Source organism: Scomber scombrus, chromosome 21, assembly GCF_963691925.1.
Source record: "Scomber scombrus chromosome 21, fScoSco1.1, whole genome shotgun sequence".
Taxonomy (NCBI): Eukaryota; Metazoa; Chordata; class Actinopteri; order Scombriformes; family Scombridae; genus Scomber; species Scomber scombrus.
Window position 1 is genome coordinate 21510876 of NC_084990.1, and position 27272 is coordinate 21538147.

At 38.8% G+C, this 27272-nt stretch overlaps 2 protein-coding genes across 3 annotated transcripts; both read left to right on the plus strand.

The window, feature by feature from the left end:
- Positions 1-27: 27 nt before the first annotated feature.
- On the plus strand, positions 28-7925 carry gpr142 (G protein-coupled receptor 142). Its single transcript, XM_062442273.1, has 3 exons — positions 28-136; positions 5137-5316; positions 6967-7925. Exons 1-3 carry the CDS (start codon positions 28-30, stop codon positions 7923-7925), a joined length of 1248 nt encoding a protein of 415 aa, XP_062298257.1.
- Positions 7926-14383: 6458 nt separating this feature from the next.
- Positions 14384-27272, plus strand: gprc5c (G protein-coupled receptor, class C, group 5, member C). 2 transcript variants are annotated; one of them, XM_062442472.1, is made up of 5 exons: positions 14384-14632; positions 17738-18792; positions 22231-22331; positions 23917-24055; positions 25497-27272. In XM_062442472.1, exons 2-5 carry the CDS (start codon positions 17814-17816, stop codon positions 25511-25513), a joined length of 1236 nt encoding a protein of 411 aa, XP_062298456.1. In that variant the 5' UTR covers positions 14384-14632; positions 17738-17813; the 3' UTR covers positions 25514-27272. The 2 variants fall into 2 exon arrangements, with proteins under 2 accessions (XP_062298456.1, XP_062298455.1); XM_062442471.1 differs by having other exon boundaries at positions 14385-14632; positions 23917-24051.

The window sequence follows — 27272 nt, forward strand, 5'->3', positions numbered from 1 at the left end:
AAGGCAATCTCTGGACGGTTAAGTGTAATGAAGAGCAATCAGAAGAGACGCAGGACTCTCCAGGTTCCATTTGCAGCCTTCGAGATTAAGAGGATGTCGGTTGGTGTAAAAGAAGAGGCTGCAGGGATATTGATTGGTCAGTGTAATTACTGGTCCCTTGTGTCATGTTTTGCTTCCAGCCTCACTATGTTGTTCTCATTCATTACAATCATGTTTCTCACTGTTGGTCCGGAGAGCATGATGAAACACATCAGATGCAAAAATGCTGAAATAATTCACTTGCAGGCCTGCAGATGTCATATTACCTTGTTTCTTGTGTACAAATGCAGTATTGGTGCTAAAGTTCAATTTTAGTTTGTTTGAACTGCTCTTTATTATAATTGATTGATTGATTGATTGATTGATTATTTGTAGAAAAGAAGGAACTTGAAGATGAGGTTTATTGATAATGTATAGACCCAACAGTTGATTGACTAATTGACAAAATAATCGGAAGATGCATCTATAATCAAGATAATATATATTTGCAGCCCCGGTTAGCAGCTTTTATCACAGCTTTTTAAAAATTTCTTAAACCTTTATTTAACCAGGAAGTCTTTTGAGATACATTATCTCTTTTACAAAGTAGACTTGACTAAAATGGCAATGAGAAATAGAGGTCACAAAATAACATAATAACACATAAACACATAATTTACAACAATCACATCCAACACAAAAAAACAGCATGTGAGAATGATGAGAATTCATCATTTAAAACAATGAATTGCTCATCCAAACTGTTGTTGTGTTTGAATGCCAGATGAAGGTTATATTGTACATTTATTTTTCCCAGCCCAAGTTATAATAGGAAAATGCCTGTCTAGTACAGAGTGTAGGGATACTAAAGATGATCTGGTCTGATAGCTGCTGGAGTCGGTATCTCTGTATTTTTAGTGAGGTCCATCCAATAAATGTGATGAGTTCTTATATAAAACTCAAGTAAAACTCAAGTCAAACCTACAAAGAAGTCAATCTGATGCCCACAAATTTAGAATGTCACTATAACCTAATAAAAATATGGACTGAACGAGACGTTTTCTTTTGAGGCAAACACTTCTTAAAACTATCATAAAAACCGTAGCTTGAGTTTCAGTTTCCAAGACATTTGTTTGGAGAGACTGTTCCTAATTCAATTCTGTCTGCAGTTTAAAGATGTGGTCTGCTAAATTTAGTTGGTTGTAACTTTACTACATTACAATATTATGTAATTTTCAACACTTCACAACCTGAGTATGAACAGGTATTGCAGAAAGAAAGAAACAGGTGTGTTCTTCTCGGAGGTCAAACACTATGTAGCGTTGAATGTATATCTGCATGCTCAATGCATGTCCCATAGGAACTAAACTCCTATTAATACTGAATAGGACATCCTATCTCAGCACATGGGATACTCTTACATAACAAAGAGTGAAATATGAGAGTGTTTTTATTGATAAACAAAGCAACTGGCTTGCATTCGAGTGAAACAAAAAAAACAACAAAAAAACCAGCAATGTGGATTCTGCAAACTCTGAGCTCACATTTCTTTCAAAGCATTAAGACGCGTTATTTAATTTATGGCCTGGATTTAAGTCTTGGTGCCAAAATGTTGCAAGCATGTGGTGTGATTAAGACTTCTTATCATAACATGCATCACAGATGAGGCTACAGAAATGAAAAATGCAGTAAATTCAGAGACAGGATGAACACAAGATAGTGATATGTTACACTATTAATACAGTTTGAAGACATTTAGTCAGATTACAACACTCCAGCTTTCTGGCAGGCTTCGCTTTACTCAAAAATTAGATGCAAGTTAATTCTTGGCATCGGAAACAGCAGCTGACAAATCTCACCAAGGTCATGCTGTGCTGGAGCTTTTGATCATATCGCGTAATCTTCAAAAGATGAGTTTTACTAGTTGTCGAGTTATTATAGACGTTTCCAAGATTTAAATCTCTACTTCTAAGCCACAGTGGATGATGAGGATAAGAGGTCCCTTGAAAATGTTGAGAAAATGGAAATTTGAATATCTACAAATCCATTAACATTGAGCAAACTGAATCTGCTGGTGAATTATGATGTGAAATACAGTAAGCTCCCGTAAACATTTCATGTGGGATTAATTTGTCAGATACAAATTTTCTTCTTAGTAGAAAAAACAAACAAACTTCTTCTCAAACATTTTTTTGCATTTAGAATGAAATGTAAAAATGTGACCATGCAATAATGAGTGGAAAAAGTGATTCCTGAAGAAAAGAGCTGGCAAGTTGCTGACTGCTGAAAGCTGTAAAAGTACTGTATAGGAAGGAAGGAAGATAGATAGATAGATAGATAGATAGATAGATAGATAGATAGATAGATAGATAGATAGATAGATAGATAGATAGATAGATAGATAGATAGATAGATAGATAGATAGATAGATAGATAGATAGATAGAAGGGATGAAAGATTGAGATAAAGGGAAAAGGAAAGAAATGGAGGACGGGAAGAAAGGAAACAGAGAAGAAAATAAATGAAGAAAGGAAGGACAAAAAAAGAACAAATGAGGAGAGAAAGAAGAAGAAATGAGGGGAGGAAGAAGGAAAGAAACACCCTCATTGGGGCTGTTATTTTAAATTTCTTCAGCAGTGCAGAAGCTTGTTACCTCTTGGGGGTAAATATCACAGAAGAAACATTTAAAATGAGAAAAATCCGCAGTTGAATATGCTTTATTTTAAAGTGTGAACCACTGAGGCTGAAGACGAGACATTTCAGACCTTTTACCAGGTAACTGAACATGCAAAGGCCTTCAAATACCTTAGAGTGATTGACGACAATCAAGGAGCTGTGAATCAAATGTGGTCGTGTCCGATGACTCCATGCCCAACCTCTGTCACGAGATGTCACGAGATGAACGCAATACGCCACTTCTCCTGACCTCATTTTACTCCTGCATCATTCACTTTAAAAAAAAAGAATCCACATCTGAGGAAAAATACCCACCTCTCCCCTTTCTGCACAACGATATGCTGGATTACATCATCGATCTTGATTGGTTCGATTCATGCACGTCTGCCCAGTTTATAGTGCTGAGGTGATATTTGATGCTCAATTTTATGATCACATTCCTGCTTCAGACCATAAAATGTGCCAGTCAGATGATGCACATGCAGGGGTTTGGCACATAAACAGCATTTACGATGGTGGTAATTAAATATGACCAACTGTTAGGAGTAGAGATTGCCACTCTCACATCATGAGGCCAGTTTCACCGATTGGGTTATTGTGGCTCCATGATGATGTTTACGTTGGTTGAGCACCCACAAATGGTTTGTCACTGAGAGCTTGAGAGATAACACAGTCCAAATATGGCTTCATGGATGAGTTAAGTAAATGAGGAGAGCAGGCAGAGGAGAGACAGACGGTGAAAAACAGGATGGATGGCACCATAGGTGAAAAGGTGCAATGGGGAGACAGGATGATAATGACTCAGAGGAGGGTGGGGTTGACGGGGTCATCGCTGTCAGCCCATCTGTTGTTGTCGACCTGCAGTTTAATTGACTGAGTCCAAACTCTGGGGGTTTTTTTTGTTTGTTTTCGACAGTTTATTTTTGAAAAACAGCTCAGCAAAGCAAACACCATTTACACGACATCACCCCGAGTAAAATGAAAGACGCATCGACGTAAAGTAGGTCATCGTCTGCATATAATCATTTGCTGAAACTTGATGGCAGCATATCAGTCTGACACTATAGAGAGCCGAAGTCACATCGTTACGTCCAGTTAGCCTCTGTTCCACTACCTTCTCTAACTCAACTTTCATTAGTCTTTCTGAAAAAAATGAAGCATGTTCCTAGAGTTTACTTTTCATATTTTCAGGCAGAAATAAAAAAAAAACTACACTTGTCATGAAAATAACCTAAATTAGTTTTTGCATCTTTCTAGTTGAAATTTCTGCCGTGCAAAGACTTGCTCCTCTCTTTCCTGGAATATGACATTCGTTAAAGGCCACTAAAAACTAAAGATTTTTTTTGGGGGCATTTTCGCCTTTTTCTGACACTAGATGGCAGAGAGGCCAACAGGAAACAGGGAGAGAGAGACAGAGAGGGGAATGACTTACAGCAAAGGTCCCCTACTAGAATCAAACCAGGGGCGCTGCCATTATGTAACAATGTAATATGTAACAACTCAGCTACCAGAGCGCTCCATAAAACACTCATCTTTATATAAACAGATGAAGTGAGCCACATGACAAACAATTGGGAAATGTTCTGTTCCAAGGCTGGATTTTTACCTTTTAGCATAGTTACAGATGTCAAAGGGCTCATAATATAAAAAATATATAAAATCACCATTTTGAAGACCTGATGCATCTCAGAGATTTCAGAGAAGTCCTCACTTCATGGAGCTGCAAACATACCCAAATAAATCTTTTTAGTCTGAGTTTCAGTTGAGATATTGGGTGTTTTTTTTTTTGTCCTTCTTGATAAGACTTGTGTGTGAGGGCATTCAAATTTAAAGCTATTTACTTTAAACACAATATTGTCATTTCAAGCCAACATGCTCATGTAAATCAATTTTAGTATTACAGATGTCCTTGTTGAGGTCTTGCAGAACAAACTGTAGCATTGCAACAACTCGCAGTAGTTGTAATTTACGAGCAGTTTTCCTGTTCTCAAAACATTTAAAGATAAGTCTGGCATTGTTGTATATTTTTATTGCTGTTCTCAAATCTCATGAAAACATCAAAACCACTTCAAATTTTCCAACAATGATATCACTCAGCCCAATATTTGTTCCATTACAATGGGTCACAGCTATATAGTTTCATATTTAAAGTAGACTCTCTAATTACCTAAAATAACTGGGCACTGTAGTTGTCAGCAAACATTACTCAAACTGAAGTCATCTGCACATTTTTGGGGACTATTTTAAGCTGAAAATTGATACACACTTGGTGCGTCAGTGAGTATTTCCATTTTCTTGCCTTCTCCTTTCATGAAAGTGAAAGAATATGTCACCCAGTGCAGCAGAGCGGCTCATTGATGTGTTTTAAATAGTCCACAAACTGTCTTCCTTTTGTTTCTTGCTGTCTTATTTAAAACACTGCCTGCGAGGCCTGAAAACATTTATCTGTCTCTGCCTTACTCTCTAGGGGAAGCGCCAAGGTCATGATCGAGTGGCCCAATGTGACAGTGGCCGGCCACCAAGAGCTGGGCCTGAAACCTGAGGAGCTGCAGAGGTCCAAATGTGTCCTGGGCTTCATTCCCGTCATCTACTACAGTATTCTGCTCTGTGTGGGAGTACCAGGTACACTGATGGCACGATATATATCTCACATACCTCTAGTGGTATCTTGGCACGTTTGCTCAAAGCATTAAAAAATACATTTCAAGAACTCAACAATAATGCATGAGTGAAATATATATTTTTGTCATTTAAGGAAACGTTTTACCCTTTAAAGTCAGAGACTACATCATATTTAATTTGTTGCATTTGTGCTGACTCACAGTCAATGTGTAAACTGAGCACTTTTCTCTACACTGATATATATTTATAATAAGAGTGGGAACTGCACAAGACAAAAGAAATCAATAGACAAGTGAGTTAGAGGTGCTGAAATGAACCAGTGAGGTAATACACTGATGTAGCACATGACCGGCACTGCAGGCTGGCAATTTACAATAATCTAATCATCTAATAATCGGTTTGTTTGGTTTAAGGCCTATTTATCTATCCTTCGATCATCCTGCCAGAAAACTATCTTTGGATCTCTCTGCATTAAAATTTAATTCCTCAATAATTCAGAGAGAGTGGAAATACCTGTCACAGTGATGGGCAGCAATAACGCCAGCATTGTTCTTATGACTGTGCTTCAGCTACAAGTTGATGGTGGTGATTTGGTATTGATCCAACAGGGATTAAGACAGTGTAGTGCTCAAAACAAGTGGACAGATCATCGGAGCATTCAAATAACGTCCGGGTTGTATCAAGTAATTGGCCTCAAAGGGAAATAAATACAAAGGCCAGAGGTCGAAAGTCAACAGCTGTATGCTTGAAGGGGTCTAGTGATGTTATACAACAAACTGCTGTGGAAATGTCCTGCTGTTGACCAGATGTTTGAAAAAAGAAAAATACTGTAAATAGTACAGAGCGGATACTGTATTCGATGTGCTGCAGGGACATAAATAAGACCAGTGGATTTGTTTCTTTTAACCTGCTACAGCCAAAATGACTTTTTATCAATTGTTTTGAGTATGATTATGCTATATAAATGTAAAACTAAATCAAAACTAGTTTAAGTGCTTTAGTTTGTTATTCAGAATACATAAGGCACTAGCTAAACCCAGTCATTAAGAAGTTACAAACTGTTTGCAAACTAGTCCTGCTAAAGGCAACTCGCCTAGATTGGCAGACTAGCTGTGGGCTATCTGCCATTTTAACTTCTGACATTAAACATAGGAATTGGTGTAATTAAGTTACTGTTAAGGCGCTGTTAAATATTTAAATGTATTAGATGGTAGATTGATTTAGTTAACTTATGATAGATTGTTTACAATATTATAAATAAATGTTGCCATATACTAGAGTTAGCTTAAAGCTCTTCTTCTGCAGTCCTTTGTAGGTCACAGTTAAAACATACAATGTAAAACAGTTTAAAAAAAGAGGACAGGACACATAATACAAAACTGCATATACTCTATGAATTGAAATGAGTGTATTAGTGTATTGTAGAACAATTGATTGTCCAAAGGCAGAATGCAGGATCAGCCCATAAGGAAATAAATGGACGTATTACATAACATTTCAATCTGTTACACAGTTTGTTGGTGTTTGTTTGACTGTTTCTGTGGATACTGCTTTCTTCCTTTTAATGCAGGTCTACATGAAAGGGAAATAAATCATAAGTAGCAGCTAATATGATCTAATTTTCTACTTTGTTCTCTTTGTTCCTGTCAGTAAACATCCTCACAGCAGTGGCCTTGTCCAGACTGGCGTCCCGAACTAAGAGAACTCTGTACTACTACCTTTTAGCCGTGACAGGCTCAGATATTCTCTCCCAGCTCTTCATCATCTTTGTCGGTTTCCTGCTGGAGACGGCGGTTTTTCACCGTGACGTCCCTTTGCTCCTGCTGCACTTTGTCAGTGCTGCCGAGTTTGCCGCGAACCACGCCTCCATCTGGTCCACCGTGCCCCTCACCATTGACCGCTACGTGGCACTGTGCCACCCCCTCCTCCACCGACAGATAAGCTACCCGGCCCGAGCCAGGAAGATCATCGCCACAGTCCTAATGTTATCGCTTGCATCAGGCGTGCCTTTCTTCTGGTGGTCAGACATGTGGCGGAACAGTCACCCACCCACGGCGCTGGACACTGTCCTCATTTGGACGCATGTGACTATAATCTACTTCTTGCCCTGCAGCATCTTCTTAGTGTTGAACTCTTTGATAATCTACACGTTGAGGGTGGGGCAGAGGCAGCAGCGTTGCAAAGAAGAACACGAGGCGAAGTCGACACCACCACGGCGGCTCGGAAAATCCACCGCCATGCTGCTCGCCATCACCTCTGTGTTCTCTGTGCTGTGGGCTCCCAGGACTATCGTGGTCATCTACCACCTGTATGTGTCCTCAGTTCACCGAGACTGGCGTGTCCACCTGGCCTACGACCTGTCCAACATGCTGGCCATGCTCAACACAGCCGTGAACTTCTTCCTGTACTGCTTCGTCAGTAAGCCTTTCCGCAGCGCCGTGCGGGACGTTGTGCTGCTCAGAGGTGGCCCGCTGTATCCTCGTCGTGCTCTGCCACAACGGCAGGCCCCCACCAATGCCTCCATCTCTTCCCTGTACAGTGGGAACAACAAGCGCTCACAGCGGGACTCCACCCCCTTGTCACCTCGCAGGGCCAGGAAGCCCTCGTGACCCCATGCCCCCTCCTCTTAATCTAAAACACCCATCATCCCACGGTCCCTGAGCACTTCTGACCTTGGAGACGCACTCTGTGTTCCAGCTTCGTTCGTGGACAGCAGCCAGTCAGCCCTGGGGCCTCCTCAAAGGGCCTAAAATGAACTCAACCGAGTCACAAGAAGTAGTTTTTGTATTTGAACATGTCACTGGGTGTTGTTTCTCCATGTAAATCAGATAACATGACAGCATATTTATTTTTCTTCAGAGGAATTTGACAATTAATGTCAAAATTAATGTAGTTTTTTGGCATTTTTTTCTTTTCCATACATGGTAGTTATGTGATAGAATATTTTTTTATATTGTTCAAGGGAAAGAAGAGAAGAATAACAGTTTGTTTTATCTTCAGTCCGGTAGTTAGATCTGTGGTTAGTACAAAGGAGAGGAAAAAGTGAGGGAGCTAAACTCATTTTTTGCATGCTGCTAGATGTAATTCATTCATCTTCACAATCCCATTTTCATCATGTTAAGTAGAAGTCAGTTTGCTTCAATCAGTTTAAATGACTCTGATGTGATACTCACTCTGGAAGCACCGCAGAGGGAGTTTTAATTTGAACTGACTGCTATCTCCTGCAGTTGTGTAAGGATGCTGAATGCCCAAAAGACAATCCGCCCCGCTGAGCACAGCCACTCGAGCAAAGAAATCGCACTCTGTCTCTGCAGCGCGCTCCCAGGCACAAAAACCACAGCTGCTAAGGCGAGTGTTTATTTTTCATGAAATGCAACTCGATGGAGCCTTAAATGAAAGCTTGCTGTTTAAGCGGTGGGAGTGAAGACCCTGCTCTTCAAACAGCCTCTCTGCGACATCACCAACATGGCCTCAGCTCTGGCTAAACAAACTACGGATTAGCCTGATGGTCTGCACAAACACGCACAGAAACTCACAAGAAGGTACACTCTCTCATGCATGCATAAACATGTGCGCACACTCACACATCAGCTAGTACATTTCCATTCGCTGCAACAAGAATTTTCATGCGACATCATTGTAATTTGATGAAAAATGAACTGTATAGGTTGTTGTGTACTTGTAGTGAAAAATTAGACGTCTGAACTTAAACTTCTAACTGGTAATTTGCATATATGATTTATTTAACAAGATCTGAATGAGCCACCTGTTGTTGACATGTATTTTTTGTAGCCACCCATCCCCCCACTGTTGTCAATTAGATATTTTAATGCTACACTGTGTTGTGTAATGCAGCTTTACTAAAGTTGCCGAAGTAGATATTGAAGAATGATGTGTTTCTGTAGTCCGATAAGTGGTTTGACATTAATTCTTGAATTTTAAAGCTGCACATCGTTAAAACATAGTCAGCAATTAGTCAAGACTTCAAGGGCTATGTTGGTAAAACAAAAATTATTTTTCTGTTTTCATGTCAAGCTTCGAGTTTAAATGGCTGCTAAATATAATTGTATATGTCAGCCTGGTCTTAACCTAAACATTTGATTCCTTCAAACTCTGACATATTGATCATGTCTGAGTTACCTCTTAATGATGATTAATGATGTTATTTTACTTTTCCACACAGTTGTTAACAGACACTTTTTTTTTTTACAGTAATGAGTCTGTAATTAACAGAAAATTGTAGGAATTGTGAAGGTTTGGGCTAGTTAGTTTTGTTTCAGAAACAGCTCAAATATTAATAACAGCATTGTTTTCAGTCTGCGGAGAGTAGTTCTGTGTAAGGCAGATGCCACTGAGCGTGTGGGAGTGTTGTTTGTTCACAGAGTATTACTAGCTTCCTGGGATAAATATCACAACCTCTTGACTTTGTGCTTAAGTTGTTTACAATTTAGTGCAAAGTAAAAGGTTTTGATATTTAGCTCAAGAAGCCAGAAAAGCACTTAAAACTCTTCACAATGAAGGAACATGCTTGTGGACAGCAATGGAGGTTTACCTCACAGATAAATAATACTTGTTTGTAGATCAGTTAATTGTTGGTTAAGATGTGCACATGAGATTTGTGGACAATAAGAAAAATACAGCAAATCACCAGCGTTATCTTTCAAATCTGAGAGAGGTAGCTTGCATGGACAACCCAGAGCTTTTTAGCCTATTTTAACTCATCATTTTAGGGCATTTTTACTGCATAGTTTATTCACAGTTTGGCATTTCCTGCAGCAGCAGACAACTGCTTTCAGCAAACAAGCTCTGATAAATCCACCATTAGCTACCCAGCACCAAACAACAGACACGTTTGCCAACGTCCAAAAAGAAAAACACCTTAAAACCCAATTATTTTTTCTCAGGAGTTGATGGAGACCAAACCAGAGCTAAAAGGAGAGTGAATATTGGATTTTTCTATTAATGTTAGCCATAACATCTTGGCTGTTTGTCCATTAGTTTGTTTTTTGTTATTAGTTTTTCCTCTTAGAAGCTAAAAAAAAAGACAAAAATGCAGCTTTAATGTTTTTAAGAAAAGAATCCTTAGGACTTAAAAGCTTTCCGACTCATACAGTTGACGAAATCTCCCTATATCATCATCACAACAACTCAACAATGCAGTCTTAAGTGCAGTATATATATACATCTACCCCTCAAAGTGTAGATACTTCCTCCATTTACTCTATTGACCACCCATTCTGGTTTAAAGTTTCCAGTGCGAGCCACCTGCCTGCTCTCGTCCCTCTACAGTCCTCATTATGTTTACTGTAACAGTAAGAGACACAGTGTGAGCTCCCCTGTGTGTCCCCGTGTCGATCTGCTCATGTCGCCCCTTGGTCATCACACACTGAGTTCTGAGAGTTCGTAAGCAGATGTAGATACGAGCCGCTTCTTTGAAGATATCGCCTGCTGTCTAACAAGATCAGAGGGGGGTCTGTGAGAAAGCGTATAGTGACAGCGACCTTACCCTGTTGAGGGCGGCAGGAGTCACGGAGATGACTGAATAAACATTTAAGACAATATTACAGTGTGAAGATGTGAGAGCAGGCTTTCATTCAACTTTAATGGAACTACAGCGCTACTTCTGATGGTCCTCATTATGGAGGGGAGGGGTGAGGACATTATAGAGCAGGAAACCCCCAGTAGTTACACGTCCCCTGTATACCTGCCACCTGTTCTTTGTGCCTGTTCAAACACCTGGTTATGTCCCCAACTCTGCTCCTATTCAGCACTGCCTGCTGCTCAGCAGGTGTCACAAGGCTTTAGATGAAAAGACAAAGCACCACGGAGAGTGACAAGTGTATTATATCAGATGCAGGAAGCTCACACTGACAGGAAGTTCACTCAGTCTGTTTAAAAACAGCCTGGAATTTGCCCTCTCTTGGCAAACGACTAAGTGGTGTGATATTTTTGTACCTTTGCCTCAGAAACTGGACAGACACTGTACATATTAATCATCTTATACATGTTTTAATGGGCCTTTTCTGCACAGTTTAAGTGTCCGACTTCTATACCCAAACTGTTACATCTCAATGGCCCAGTCAACTAAAGAAAAGAAAGGGACCTGCACATGGCTGGAAAGATGTAGAAAATATGTCTTTCTGTTTTGTAGCAAGGTTCTGTTTTATTTCCATCGCAGCACAATCTAAGTCAAGGATACAGTCATAGTTAAAACCGGTAAAATACCGTTCCAGTAATATCAAATCAAGCTTACTGCAGTTTATAAGCTATGTTGGAAATCAGGCTGAACAACGGCTCAAATTGCAGCCAACTAAAGTTTCTGACCTGCCTAAATTCCATCTGATTGTCCGACAGCCAGCTCCTCAAGCTTTTGAAGAATTAATCAAGCCTTGTGACCCCCCTTAAAAACTGAACATCAACAACAAATGTAGCAAAACATCAGCTCGACTCCAAATTTAGACAATCTCTGGGTTAAAATCAGGCTTAATCTGTACAGCGTCTGCCTGGTTTTAGGGTTTCGTAAGCATCTGATTTCAACATTGGAGACAGTGGTCTGCACCCTGTCTCAAGTCAAACTTGTTTTCTTTGGTCAGATAGTAAAAAAAAACTCCTTTGCCGTTAGTTAAATGTAAAGTCAGAAAGTATTTAGTTTCATTGCTCAAGTGAGTTTGATGGAATGTGATGAACTTTTTAAAAGGCATGTCCTCCCGCATGTTGGCCTGTTGTTGTTGAAGTGGCTTCGTGTGCATTGTTTACATTATTTCTCAACTTTCTTTGGCACAAGTTTAATATTGTCATGCAGAATGATCCCTGTCTGTAAGCACTGAGAAGAGTTTTATAAAGAGCGGAAATAAATGTTTAACACAGGATTTGTACTGTTTCTTTTACACCGTGTCAGCACAGAGAACCACACACACAGAGATAATGTATCAAATACGTGTATTACAGTATATATTATGGAAAAAAGCACCTCCAAATGTACTCAAATATATTTTCAGATTCATATTACAAATTGTTTCTGCTCTTCAGTTGACTTTATCTGCCTGGTGCGGATGTATAATTTCATATAATTAGAGGTAGAATAAGGTCTGCATCTTCCAAATATATTTCTAAAGCATAAGATAGCTAAAACTCATATATTTAATATAAAAGTTACAGACTATTTATTTATTCATAACCTCTATCAGTTACACAGTAGATAATGGGAAGGTTAGACAGTAATGAATTTGTCCTTGCAGAGTTACAGACTGAGGGATGCTCCATTACAGATTGCTCCTCTCTAATGTCTCTCTGGGGTTTTTGTACAAGGAAACAGTGAATCGTTCAATACAAAAGCGGCCATAAAGACCTCCACACAGGACATAATTTGGAATGAGCTCAGGAATGAGACTTGCAGGTTGAGGTCAGACTCGGACAAGTAACGACAGACGATCCTATCTATATCTAGAAACACACATTTCAGACTTAATGGCTAATCTGAAGGCCAAAAGGAGCCAGATGGATGGAGAGAAATGCAACCTGTTGGGTTCACAGGCCAGGTGGAGAGCTTAATTACAGAGAATGGAGAGGTAAAAGCATCAGTGAGAGCCAGATGGAGGAGCTGCATAGAGAGAATGAGAGTGCCTGTAAAGAGCAGACGGTGACCGCACTAAAGGAAATGAAGCAGGAAAAATCAGCTCTTGAGCAACAAGTGTGAATGAGAGTGAAGCTGAAAGCTCATTTAAGGGTAATAGCAGACTCAGATCCCACTAGCTTCCTCCATCCCAGACTCTGCTGGACCGCAGATTGAAGGAGGAGCAGCAGGTGCTCCGTATAATGTGGGAACTGTTGGGAAATCATTTCGGGTGACCACCTCAGGAAGCTGGATTAGAGAATACCAAGAGTGTGCCAAGCTAATTAGGCTACATAACTGGTGCAATATTTCACCAGCTGTTGGTCCGGACTGGTTTTCCATACCAATAGTATTTTGTTTTATTGATAGGTAAACACAATTTTAACAGGAGGGCAACATATCAAAGAGGTGTACAGACTACACACAACACTGGACCTCTTGTAGACCACTCACTATACATTCTTTACCATCATATCAGGCTTTTTGTTACCCTCTTTTACTGTTTTAACTCAAACTGTGAACACATGATCTAACCCTAACAAGTAGTGGTTTTCACGCCTCAGCCTAACCATTTCAATCCAAACCATGGGAAGGATTGATGTATCACCTGCAAGCAAAAAATATTTGAATTTAATCACCTGACCTTGCACAATCAATACTAATGTGCATGCATATTAATCATTATTGACATGTATGAATCCATACCAGTATCCACCTACTAACGCTTGAATGAGTAGGTGTGCCTGATGGTCTAAACTGATACACACATACATACATTTGAATTAACTTATATGATATAAAAGTCACACAACTTATTGAATATCATATATCTTCTATTGTGATTCATATCTTATTAAATGATAAATTACATTAAGCTAACATTTCAAAAATGGATTACAAGAATTTATGATTTAAATTCTTCATATACAGAATAACATTTGTCCTCTGCTGCCACCCTCATGTGGTTTATGCTCCCTGACCTGCTGCTGGATTTAACATATCACCACCAGAGGTCACTAGATACCACTTATATTCCATTCAAGTGATTAAATGTTCAATTATTCTTTGATAAAGTCAGCTCATTTTGAAGAAAAGTGCACAACTAATACATAACATCAATTTAAACTAGTCGCCACACATTTGACGTTGGGATTGTAAAGTAGGAGAACATGGTTTGGTGGAGGAGCAGTTTTAAGAGAGTTTGTGTGAAAAATACAGCATGAAGGTGTGTGTTTGTGTGTGTGTTTGTGTGTACATGTTTTGTAGTGTTGTGAGGACATTTCTGTGTGGTGGGGACATGTTGGTCGGTCCTCACAACCTCAAAGAACAATTTGGGTTCAGTTTGGAGTAGGGGGCGAGGGAATGCAGGGTCCTCACAAGGATATAAAGACAAACTTGTGTGTGAGTGAGTCGTAGAGAGAGAGAGAGAGAGAGAGAGAGAGAGAGAGAGAGAGAGAGATTGTCACAGCAGTCACATCGTTTGGGGAAACCTCGTAAAGCGTCTGTAAAGTTTTATTTTCTGGCGAGCTGAGCTGATTTCAGTCTGATTTTGATTTTGATTTTCTATCAAACTTTTTTTAAGACTATAAAGGATTTTTTTTTTTAAATCCTCAACTCTTCCGTCACCGCCGTTTGGAGCAGGTGAAGACGCGTTTCAGAGATCAACAACCAGCAGAGGTGAAGTCTGCATCTGACAACATCCAGGTACTTTAACGCTTCAGATTTTACCTCAGTGTATTCACAGTAAACCTAACCATGTTTTAAAGCGTTTTATATGAGATATGCTCTAATATGCGTTCAGAGATAACAATTATTATAATGCAATATATTAGTGATGAAGGGTTTTATTCAAAATATACCAAACTTTGTGCTGTTTTTGTATATTTTTAAAGGTGCAGTATTTTCTTCGAGGTATTTAATACTTTGTGACTTTGGTAGACCTATGCAGGTTAAAATGTGCATGTTTAATGGTGATGTAGCCTATAATTTTTAAGCTACCTGAACACACCCTGAAGTAAACTGTATGTATTTTTAAAAGGTAACAATAATAGATAACAGACAATATACAGATTTGATGCTATTATTATTTTCTTATGCCTTTGGGTGATATATAAGTTATATAAGATGTAGTTGTTGTAGTTGTTGTCTGCATAAAATACTTAATTTTGATGTGAGAATTGATCTTTTTTTAAAATGATCTCATAGGCTAATGTGCACATAATAATGAGGAATAAATAAAGTTATATTTTTTGCTCCTACCTTTTGTGCAATATGCACAAGTAACTGGCCGTAAGTTTACATGCAAATAAACTCAGGAAAATTAGTGAGTCTTGAAAACATATTATGACACAGAGTGATATAGAAATAAAGCAGGATCCACCTTAAAGTTCTAATCATATCAGCTTATATTATTACTTTTATGGTGCATATTACAAAAAACATTTTTATGAAATAAGCACAAATACAGTAAGACCATCCAGTTGCAGCAGTCGTTCACTCGTTCAAACGTAGCCTTGTTGTCAATGGTTACTAAGTGGAGATTTATGCATCACTAAATAAAACCAGATGACCATTGTTCTGTTTTCTGAATATCATTAGTAAGTTACAACACAATTTGCAGCTTACAGACTTGTACCTGCATGTTCATAGTCCTGAAAGACTGTTTAATAGATACATTGAAAAGATTATGAGTGAGTCTCTTTTTTTGGCTTTGTTTCGTTCACCCAAGGTAGTTGGGACACAGACAAGGAATGTCTCAAATGTAGAATAATTTAGAACCAGTTTTGTTGTTATTTTATTGATTTGTTTGGATCTTAGTGGAGTTTCTACCTTGAGCATTCAGAAATTGCAATCATACTTTAAAACAGTTGATCCTTGAGCTCTCCATGGTGAAGGTGAAAATTATCTTGAGTCTAATAGTGTGGCCCCTGCAGTACAGACACATTTACTCAAATACAGTGTTTTATTTCCATTTCCATTTGATGCTACTTTATACGTCCACTCCACTACATTTCAGAGGGAAATATTGTACTTTCTACTCCACTACATTTATTTGACAGCTTTAGCTACTTTTCAGATGAAGATTTGACACAATGGATAATATAACAAGCGTTTAAAATACAACACATTGTTAAAGATGAAACCAGTGGTTTTCAACCTTTTATGCTCATCTTACAAAGAGTAGTGTGTAGTCGGGCTCAGATTTCAGATGTCTATGAGTTGTTAACAACTCCACCAAATAGTGTTTTTTCCTTCTAAACTTCTCACATGGTTTCATTTCAATAAATGTTCAAATGATCCAATATTTCAGCAAAGATCAAAGATGAGAGAAAAAGTCCAAAAACTGAAAACAGATTTGTGTATCAGAACTTCGTTTTTTCTTCTTTCCTCTCCCATTAATCATCTCACCACCCCTCACATTTATCTGCTGACCCTTTGGAGGGGCCCCACCCCTAGGTTGGGAACCATTGGACTAAACTAGCTAACTGTATATAAAGTAGTGTAAACTAGCTCCACCTCCAGCAGCTACAACAGTAACATGCTGCTCTAACACTGATGCTTCACTATTAATAATCTAATGATGTCATATATAATAATATATCAGTCAGAGGGACCAAACCACTACTTTTACTGTAATACTGCATACTACATCACTCATAATACTGCAGTACTTTTACTGTAATACTGCATACTACATCACTCATAATACTGCAGTACTTTTACTGTAATACTGCATACTACATCTCTCATAATACTGCAGTACTTTTACTATAATACTGCATACTACATCACTCATAATACTGCAGTACTTTTACTATAATACTGCATACTACATCACTCATAATACTGCAGTACTTTTACTGTAATACTGCATACTACATCACTCATAATACTGCAGTACTTTTACTGTAATACTGCATACTACATCACTCATAATACTTTTACTTATGTAGGAATTTACATTGCTGAATAATGAGTATCACCACACTCTTTTGTTTCTCAATGAGAAAAGTCTGAAATCCCAACAAGAATGCTTTAGCTCCTTCATGAATATATGTATGTGTGACCAGGGGTTTAAAATGAAAATCGTCTTAAACTAATTTAAAGGTTTAAATAAAGGACAAAACAAATACATGTACTAGAGAAAGACACAGAAAAGGTTGATTTCTTTGTTTCGGAAAGATCCTTGTTATGATTGCGTCATAGAAGTCAAGAAGACAAGAACATCTGCCACCACATGCCTATTGATTTGTCTCTGAGACGGTCCTCAGCTCAGAGTAATTGGATCTGACGGGGACAAAGAAAAAGAGCCAGACATAGCAGAAAGTCAAGACTGGGATTGTGGAGATGTTTATTCAGAAAGACGGAAGCACTCTGGTTTAAATAGAGAACATTTTATTTGACTATTTGCAGTTGGAGCAGCATGCCCTTTCAACTCATTGATTCAGGGGTAATGCCAATGTACAGAAACAATATGTACAGATCCAATTAATGATTAACATCATCGTTGGGAAAAAGTCCACAGTTTGACATTCCCCTGATACTTTTGGTGAGTGCTGAGTTCCTGGTTTCAGCTTTTCCAGCTCTGAATAACAGTTAAGTCTGTTAATACGTGTATACTGGGTAAACACCATGATAAAGGTTTTGTTTTGAATGTTGCCGTGTGTAAACTGACTCATGCAAGTGTCATATTTGCTGGATTGGGTGTGGACAAAAGTTTCCTAATCTTGAATGACGTATTTAGAGTTTATATTAGATATATCCACATCAGACCTTTTTCAGACTCTCCCTGTGTGTCCATCTGAACAGGTGCTGTCAGGATCCTTGAGAAACACACGAGAGGTTCCTCCATATTGAAGTCCCTTTCTGGTCTTTCCCAGTAGCCATGGCTGCCAATTTCACCCCTAAGGGTTGCGGCCCTGATGTGGACTCCCTCTATTACAACCTGTGTGATCTCAGTGCCGTGTGGGGCATTGTGTTGGAGGCCTTCGCAGCAGCTGGCGTCGTCTTCTCCTTCGTCCTGTTCATCTCGCTGCTGGCCAACTTAGCCTTCACACAAGACAAGAACCGCAAGAGCTCAGTAGGTCTCCAAGCCTGCTTCCTGATCTGCAATGCCGGTCTCTTCTGCCTCACCTTTGCCTTCATTGTGGGGAAGGACTTTTCCACCTGCACCTCACGGAGGTTCCTCTTCGGAGTGCTGTTTGGCGGGTGCTTCGCCTGCCTTTTGATGGAATGCGTGAGGCTAAACATCCTCGCCAGGCACAACAGCGGGCCCCAGGGATGTGTCTTATGTCTGGGGGCGGTGGCGCTGTGGCTGGTGGAAGTGGTCATCAACACAGAGTGGCTGATCATCACAGTGGTGCGCCACCCGCTCAACATCACAGACGATTTTGGCGGAGAAACATCTATACCTTGCAACATCGCCAACGAGGACTTTGTCATGGCGTTAATCTACGTGATGACCCTGATTCTGGCTGTAGTGGTGGCAAGTCTGACCATCATGGGGGGCAAACACAAGCAGTGGAAGATTGAAGGCATAGGCATCCTTCTGAGCAGCCTGTGCTCTGTGTTTATTTGGGTGGCGTGGATCGTCATGTACGTCTACGGGAATGAAAAGAAAGGGGGCCCAACATGGGATGATCCCACCTTGGCCATCGCCTTGGTGGCAAACGCCTGGGTGTTCCTGATCCTCTACACCATTCCCCATATCTGCTGTTTCGGCGGTGACGATGAAAGCCAGGAAAACTTCGGGGAAGACTTGTACCCAAGCCAAGGAGTCGGATACGAGACGATATTGAAGGAACAGAGCTCCCAGAATATGTTCATGGAAAACAAGGCTTTCTCTATGGATGAGCCCAACCAAGGTATGTAGCCCCCTCCCTTTTAGAAATCCTTGAGTTCAAATGTCTAAACAGTCAAAAACCATTATTTCACCTATATAGCAAGTTTAAAACTGAATTGTTTTGCTTGTCAGTTTCAGTTTTGAAGGAATATTCTACCAAAAGTCTGTTTTTCAAGTGTTGAACTACTCCCACATATGCTCAAACAGTCTATAGCTTCACAGAGGATGGCAGTTGTAGTCAGAAGTCCCACAATAGAGATGTTATATTTCCTAAATGTTGGTCCAAAATCAAGGAAAATCTATCCAAACTTGATGTTGCATAAACATATGAGTTTAAACTTTAGTTCACAAAAAAACACACAAACACATTTTCTCCTGTAGTGTTTATGAAGCATGACATAATCAGGGCTGATAGAGAGTCAACTCAGATCCATTCAGGTATCAGATATACTGACGGACAGGCCATCACAGTCACATACCACCACCCAGTTAGACTGTTGACTATAATTTGGACTCAGCTTCAAAGCATCAGATGAAACTTTTCAAACTACTACCATATGGCGTTGATATATATATTCATAATACTCCAAACCTTCTTATTTGTGGGTGATTCTGGGATTCATTGTAACTGGTGTGAATGTGAGGTGGCAGCTTTCAGATGATCTACAACTATGTGAGAACCACATCAAGCCTACATGGGTGTTGTCCTCATTTGCAAGTAGGGTGGAGTATTCCTGTGATATAAAGCTTATTACTTGGATATTTATGTCTGTCACCTCGTTAAACATACACGTGGATATTTATTACGTCATTACACTAAATATAGAACTCATATAATGCCATACAAAGCAGCAGTTTTACTGACCTCTGCAGTCTGAAGTTTATCTGTTTACAGTCTTTTTAGTGCCAAAGTTCCTCTTTTTGTTACTGTTCTTCCACCACAGCTCAACAGGGAAACACAAAGAGGGGATTTGATGCTAAAAAGACTGTAAATGAGCCATATAAGCTTCACATCTACTTTTAAATGACTGTGTGGATAGACTTGTGGATTTTGGCCCCCGTTACTTTCCTTGAAAGCATATTTGAAGTGGATCTTTTAACAGCTGGGAGGAACAAATGGGAGGAATGATAACAGCAGGGAACTGTTGTTTTAAGACAGGCGTGGGACAAATTATGAACCTGAATTATTTAATAATTGGGCAGACTAACTGTTAGATAGATGTCCAATTCTTCATTTTCTCAGGCATGACCTTAGCGTTATGCAAAGCTCCACATTTTCATATTGAAGGTTTGAACTCCTACTGTTGTGTGTAGATTAAATGTTAGTCTGGTAGACATATTTTTGTAAAGGTTCAGTGTGTTTGTGAGGTTATTGAGGGATGTTCAAGCTCACAGACACTTCACTCAAATTGGAAGTTCGTTAATATGTCCGTAGGAGGGTTTACATCATTTTGTGATTCAAGTTGTACATGCCGACCATTGTCATCTTTATAGGCTATTTGTATTATAATCTAAACTTGGCTACAATGAAATACACAGAACGGCTTTGAACAGATCAGTGATGAGGTTGGACAAAGTTTCAAGTCAACAAAAAGACCAAATACCCTGAAAAAGCTTGTTTTTCATCAGTGTGATGAGCCAACAGAATTTAATATGCTGCTGTTTAAGTTCTGAGCCAAATGGGATCTTATCATATGTCGCAGGAACAGAGTCAGACAGAACAGGACAGTAAGTCCTACAGCCTCAAAGATACCCGCTCAGCATCAGGACTCCTTGTGGAGTCAGTAGATTCTTATAGATGTTGACAAGGAGGATGGTGCTGTGTGGTTTTTCTTTAGTTTGTCAGCTTGTGTCACTGTGTTGAGATGTAAAGTACTATTTTAAAGTGTTTTTCCACCAAGTTGTCTCCAGTACACCACACTTTATATGCACTTTTATTTTAGACAGCTCAGTCCATTTCACAATCATTGCTTGCTCATGAGGTCAGTGCTTGCTCATGTGGCAATGTTGGGTCTCTTTAAATTAAATTAAAGAGTACAGTCTAGACCTACTCTATGTGTAAAGCGCCTTGAGATGACTTTGTTGTGATTTGGCGCTATATAAATAAAGGTTGATCGATTGATTGATTGATTGATTTATTGAAAATACTGAGACCTGGGTTAAGCAACGTTTGACTTTCTTTATCATTAACTCCTTTGTTAACTCCCCCGATAGATTTCCTTGCATTGTGAGCAATGACTAAAAAGTCAATAATAGCCGTCAGAGCCTTGACTGGAAAATTCAGTCAGCCTTCACATTTGCATTCCCAACCTTGCAGTGAGGAATTCAGTGGGAATGTAGCCTCTGAATCATTCCTGTTAATGAGTTTCTAGTATCGTAACTGCATCCCTAACTACTGTATGACATGCAAACACTGCCACTTTGCCTCCGATTCCCACCAGAAATGTCGCACCTTGTGTTTGCATCGTCTCCATGGTGAGTGAGGTGTGGCAACAGTTTCATCCAGGAGAATATATTTGATGTCTGGAGCCACAAAGTGTGATGAATTCATCTTTCTTCTATCTGTGCTGGGTGTTTCTACAGGGTGTATCACTAAAGGCACAAACAAGATAGAGGAATGATAGCGCCTGGTTGTCTTGTTCTGGTGATTCACTGCTGTGTGTCTTCAGTGATTGTAATATAAAGATTTAAGAGATAGTTGCTGGGGAACGATAGCACTTTAGAGGCCTAGAGATATCACACACAGGGCTTGTTGGGAGAAAAAATGACAGTGCTGGAAGATGTATTCAGATCATTTACTTAAGTTAAAGTACCAATTCAGCAATGTGAAAATACTCCAACAACAGCAAAAGTACATAAGTATTGAGAGCTTGATGCAGTTAACGTATAACAGTAAAAGTAGTGGTTTGGTCCCTCTGACTGATATATTATTATATATGACATCATTAGATTATTAATAGTGAAGCATCAGTGTTAGAGCAGCATGTTACTGTAGTACCTGCTGGAGGTGGAGCTAGTTTACACTACTTTATATACAGTTAGCTAGTATAGTCCAGTGGTTCCCAAACTAGGGGTGGGGCCCCTCCAAAGGGTCAGCAGATAAATTTGAGGGGTCGTGAGATGATTAATGGGAGAGGAAAGAAGAAAAAACTAAGTTCTGATACACAATTATCAGTCAGACATAATATTTTCTATTTTTGGTGAAATATTGGATCATTTGAACATTAATTGAAATTAAGCCATGTTAGAAGTTTAGAGGGAAAATCACAACCACTGGTTTCATCTTTGACAATGTGTTATATTTTAAAAGCTTGTTATATTATCCATTGTGTCAAATCCTCATCTGAAAAGTAGTTAAAGCTGTCAAATAAATGTAGTCTTGGAGGACAGTACTTGAGTAAATGTCACTTTCCACCGCTACAAAATAATAAAATGTGTTGTCTCTGTCTGTCCATTACAGCACCCAAACCCGTGTCTCCATACAGCGGCTACACCGGTCAGCTGCGTAGTTCAGTGTACCAGCCTACTGAGCTGGCTCTCATCACCAAGGCAATGGGAAATGTGAGTATACCTAAGTGGTTTGTTTACAGACACATATTTGAATATGGCTTTTGGAGTGTAGAAGTGGATAAACAGCTCTTTCCATCATGTGATAAGCAAATTATTATTGAAATGAGCGACCTTTGGCAGTAACAGTGAACAGACTCGAACGTCACATAGTATTTTGAAGCAGAGCTTACAGCTAAAATAAATGAGACACAAACAAGTGTGTGAATGGGGTTTGAGGACATTGTGCCAATTTGACTGAAGGTGACTTATCTCAGACATATTCATAATACAAACGTGCAGATGTTTACCTATAACAGCCCCCGCCAACAACTCAGCTTATTACTACAGAACTGTATCTGATATCAAGAGGCGAGTTCAGATAAGCTAAAAAATTGAGGAAGCATTGAGGACCAAATTAAAAATGCCGTACAGTACACAAATATTAATAAAAAGGTGTATTGTTTTGGTCATGACTGTATTAATTGTTTTGACATATTTCACATATCTAATGGTAAATTATGGTTTTACTTATAAGATTTAATTTTCTTTTAATAGTTGTAGTTTCCAAATATCACACAAAAGGTGCATATGCCCATAAATATTCATGCTCACTTCATCAATTTAATGTTGAAATCTTGGTGATGGTGAGTGATGGAGTATATCGGACAACTGACTACAAAATCCTATAAAGTCGTATTTGGGCAAATATTATAATTAATACAATTTCTGGCCATTGCTAAGCTTGTCAAATTGATAAAATGAACTGATCAAATCTGCCAGCAACAGTTGTCAATATTTCAGTCGACAAAATCAACAGTCATCGGCCAAAAATGTTTTATAAGTTCTGTGTGAAATGAAAGAAAACCCATTGTTTTAACATTCATCACAAATTATTGTAACCCAATTTAATGCTGATCCAGTGCACTGTGGGTGAGAACAGGCAATTCTGGGGGATCAAGTTAAAAAATGCTTCATCCTTTAGGAGTCGACTACAACAATGCTAAAACCATAAAGTTGAATTGTACCATGAAAAAGTCATCGCAGAGCTTTAAGCCTTACATACTGTTCATATTCTGACTCAATTAGTCTCCACACCAATTCACCTTAACAAATATTTGATTCATCTTTAATTAAGCTGTCAGAGAGCAAACCGAGTGTTTATCTATGGAAAAAGACATTCACAAATATTTTACAATCACTTTTTTATGGTCCAGGATAACATTTTATGGAATATGATGACTACAACATGTTTGAATGCTGATTTTTAAAAACTTTTTTGATAAATACAAGTCAAATGTGGACATTTGCATATACACAAATGTGTATCAGCTGCACAAAGATAAAACTATGATGCATTTATTTGTATATTCGGGGTCACATTAGGAAGAGCCCTCTAAAAGAAATGTGTATAGGGTGTGTTTTACAGTTCTCAAATGTAAAAATGGACAGTATGTAAGGTTTAAAAAGTGATTCAAACAGGTAAAGTAGCTTAGTTAGTGTGGGGAGATTTCTCCAAACAGTAGGTCGGTACAGATCCTTTCCCCCTCACACATTTCTTGGATGTTTTTGTCACGGACCATGTTGTGACTTCACGCAGCCCCTGCCGGACACTCCCTATGAATCGATCATTCCCAGAGCTTCCACCAACTCTGCAGCCGGCAGCGGGAGCAGCACCCTGTCGCAACACACCGAGATCGGCAACACTCCTTACACACAGACAAACGGAAATAGCGTAGGTCGTACCTGAAACCCCCCCTCCTCCCCCGACGCATCTCCGTCTTCACTCCTTACTTCTCCTGATCCATTTTTCTTACCTGCAGATGCTTTTCTATACTCTCACCTCAGTGCATGTCGACCTCTTAGCTCCTGCTGTAGCCATAGCAACTCCTTCTACAGGTTGACTATGAATCACTTCTTTGTCTGGCTTTTTTTTTTCTCCACTTATGGAGTTCGCTCTCTCCAGGCCTCATCTTTTACCTCGTCTGTTCAATATACTGGACTGAGCACGCTCTCTACATCATGTTTTTCCTTCTTCCAATGTAATGAATAATGTGGGTGACAAGGGTATTGTTTGATGTTGTTGATTGATTCATCTCTTTGTGGCCCTATTGTAGTTTTTTCATTCATTTATATATTGTAAAAATAAAAGGAATACTCTACTGAAAACGTACTTTTTGAGTACCTAACATGCCTCTAAGCTTCATGAAGTACAGATGCTGTTGTCAGTTTGGATTCACAGCTGTTACAGTCAGAAAATACCCAAATTTAATGCTTTATTAAATTTAATACATCTCTGTTTACCTGCTCAGTATGTGTCATATTCTTATAGACATACAAAATAGTCAAATGTTGTAATGTATCTGATGTATTTCTTTTGCCCTAATTGCATATCTTAAAATAATTTTGGTTATTTATTCAAATATCTCCTCCAGACATGTTTTAAGATGAGTGTAAAATACTCTACTTTCAATAATCACTTGTGTCTGATAAGAAAAACACATTTTTGTGTGGAGGTGGACTTTAAGTTAAATGAGTCATTTAAGACTACACAGTTTATTAGTTTTTTCTTGCAAGATTAACATTTTATTATATGTATGTACAGTTAGTATATTTGCATTGGACATGAGACAACAGCTGACATAAGGGAGTTTATGTCAAAACCTGGAAAGCTATGTTGCTATCAACCAAAATATGGCCAAATATATGTATTTATAATGTGTTTATTTTTCCCAAAGTACACCAAAATATAACAAAGTAAACAGCAAATCACAGAAGGAGGAAAAGGTAGCTGTGTATTTAGCCGTATTTGATTGAAAATTCATGTTGAACTTACTAAGCGTACACATTACGGAATAGTTGGTGGTAAATGAATCATCTTTCTATCAAAAGGCAGCACTACCTTTTAGTACCATTTGAGTAACTTTGGATGCAAAACCTTTAAACTACCAATTCAGAAACTGAAATAAAGTGGTGGAAAGTAAACACAACTCTAATTTTGTGAATCCAAGCTGACTACACCAGTCAGGAGGAAGCTGGAATTTTTTCAGAGGCAGCTTTCATCCCTTTTAGAGGATATTTGCAACTATTAAAAAAACAGGTTTCCAGTGGAGTATTTTCCTATCATCTACATATGTTTCCGTTTCATCAACAACACCATCTCTGTTTCTTCTTCTGCAGGGGAACGGTCTGCATAGGATGTCCCAGTGGTGAACACCCCGTCGTTCTCAACACCCCTTCAAAATCATTTCAGGTCATGTCATTTCATTTGCACTTGCTGTCTGCTGTTTGCTGTTATCCGTGGTTCTCTAAGCTGGCTCTAAGAGAAACCCCTCAGCCCCCCGACATGTGGAGGTGAACGCTGGGTCATCCCCACTGATGGTAAACAGCTAAACCTCCTATTGACTGATCTCCTGTATGCCGCTGGGTATCAGACAGCATACAGCTTCATTTGGAAGTCAAAGCGAGGGGGACGAAGCCACGGCTTTGCTGCAGAACAAAGACTTTTTGCAGTGGTCGCCATTCACTGAGAGTGAGCCGTGAGCTCTCTGCTGGACGCGATCACACAGATGAAGAGTGACAGTGCTGACAGCGCAAAAATGATGCAGAGAAAAGTCTAAAAATGTTGGGAGTGGTTGTTTTTTTTGCCTCAACATGATAATCAAAAGTACACACCCCTCCATCTTATACACAAACATCATAAGCTAAACTCACTGCAGCAGCAGCCTCAAACCAAAATAATCAGTCCTTACTCAGTTTGGCATGAAGAAAACTGGAAACACTATCAGAAGGATTGTATACATTTAGATTAAAAGAGAAATTGTGCACAGTCAAGTTTGATTATAGGGGTCAATATATATTTTTGTGCCTGGTTTGTGAATATTGTTAATAGCCACACAGTAAGGTCACACAAAAAAAGTTGCGCTACTGGTATTGAATTAATGTAAATAGGTTGTCAATGGTTCTCCACTGCATAGAAGCATTGTATTAATATGTACATTTAATACTATTCATAGCACTACTGGATGCTATTTAATTATCTTATGTAAGTTCTACACATCAAACATTCATGAGGAAAGAAATCTTAAATCCTGCAAGGCTTTGTGAGCTTACAGAGGTCAGTGTAATTTCTCATTAAAAGGTTACTTTTATCTCTTTTTTCTGAAAAACTGGAACATGATATTTGTGTTTTGTTTGTGTAATTTAAGATAAACATGCATCCACTACTTTACTGGACAAAACTGAGCACATTGTAATTTAACATGAGATCAAGGGCTATGTCAATCATTTACGCCTCACTAATATAATCAACATACAATACAATACAGTGTGTTTGTCTTTTTGTAGTGTGTGAATGTCTAGTGAGACTTAATTTTCTCAGTTTGACTCAATTTCTACTGTCCAGGTTTCTTCCAATTTTGAAGTTTGCATAGAAACGTCCGCTTAAAAGTTCAAGAATTAACCTTCAAGCTCATTATCCTACAGGTCAGTAGTATTCTATAATCTCTGTTCATTAACTGAGAGCCGCTTCCCTCCAAAAGCTGGATGTTTTCGTCAATATTACATTGTCTTTGTCATCTAAAACCAAACAAGTTGAATGCATTACAGTGATTACATTTTATTCTGCTATCTGACAATCTTTTCCTCTTTGCAGAATTCACAGCATAGCATGTGAAGTAACTCCGCCATTGTTTCATTTTACAAGGTGCTCAAACTTTACTGTCCAGTACAGAGCAGTAGATGTAAATTATGTCTAAATACGTAGACAATAATTTACCATTATTATGTTCCAGCTTTTCAGAAAGACAAATGAAGGAAACATAGAGATTCAGGATGGTGGAAAACTTCTTAAAAAGAGGAAGTCTATATAACACCTTTATGTTAATGTATGAAATGTATTCATAGAAACCACAGCCACTGGATTTGTTGAATGTAAATAAATTTGAATTTGTGTCA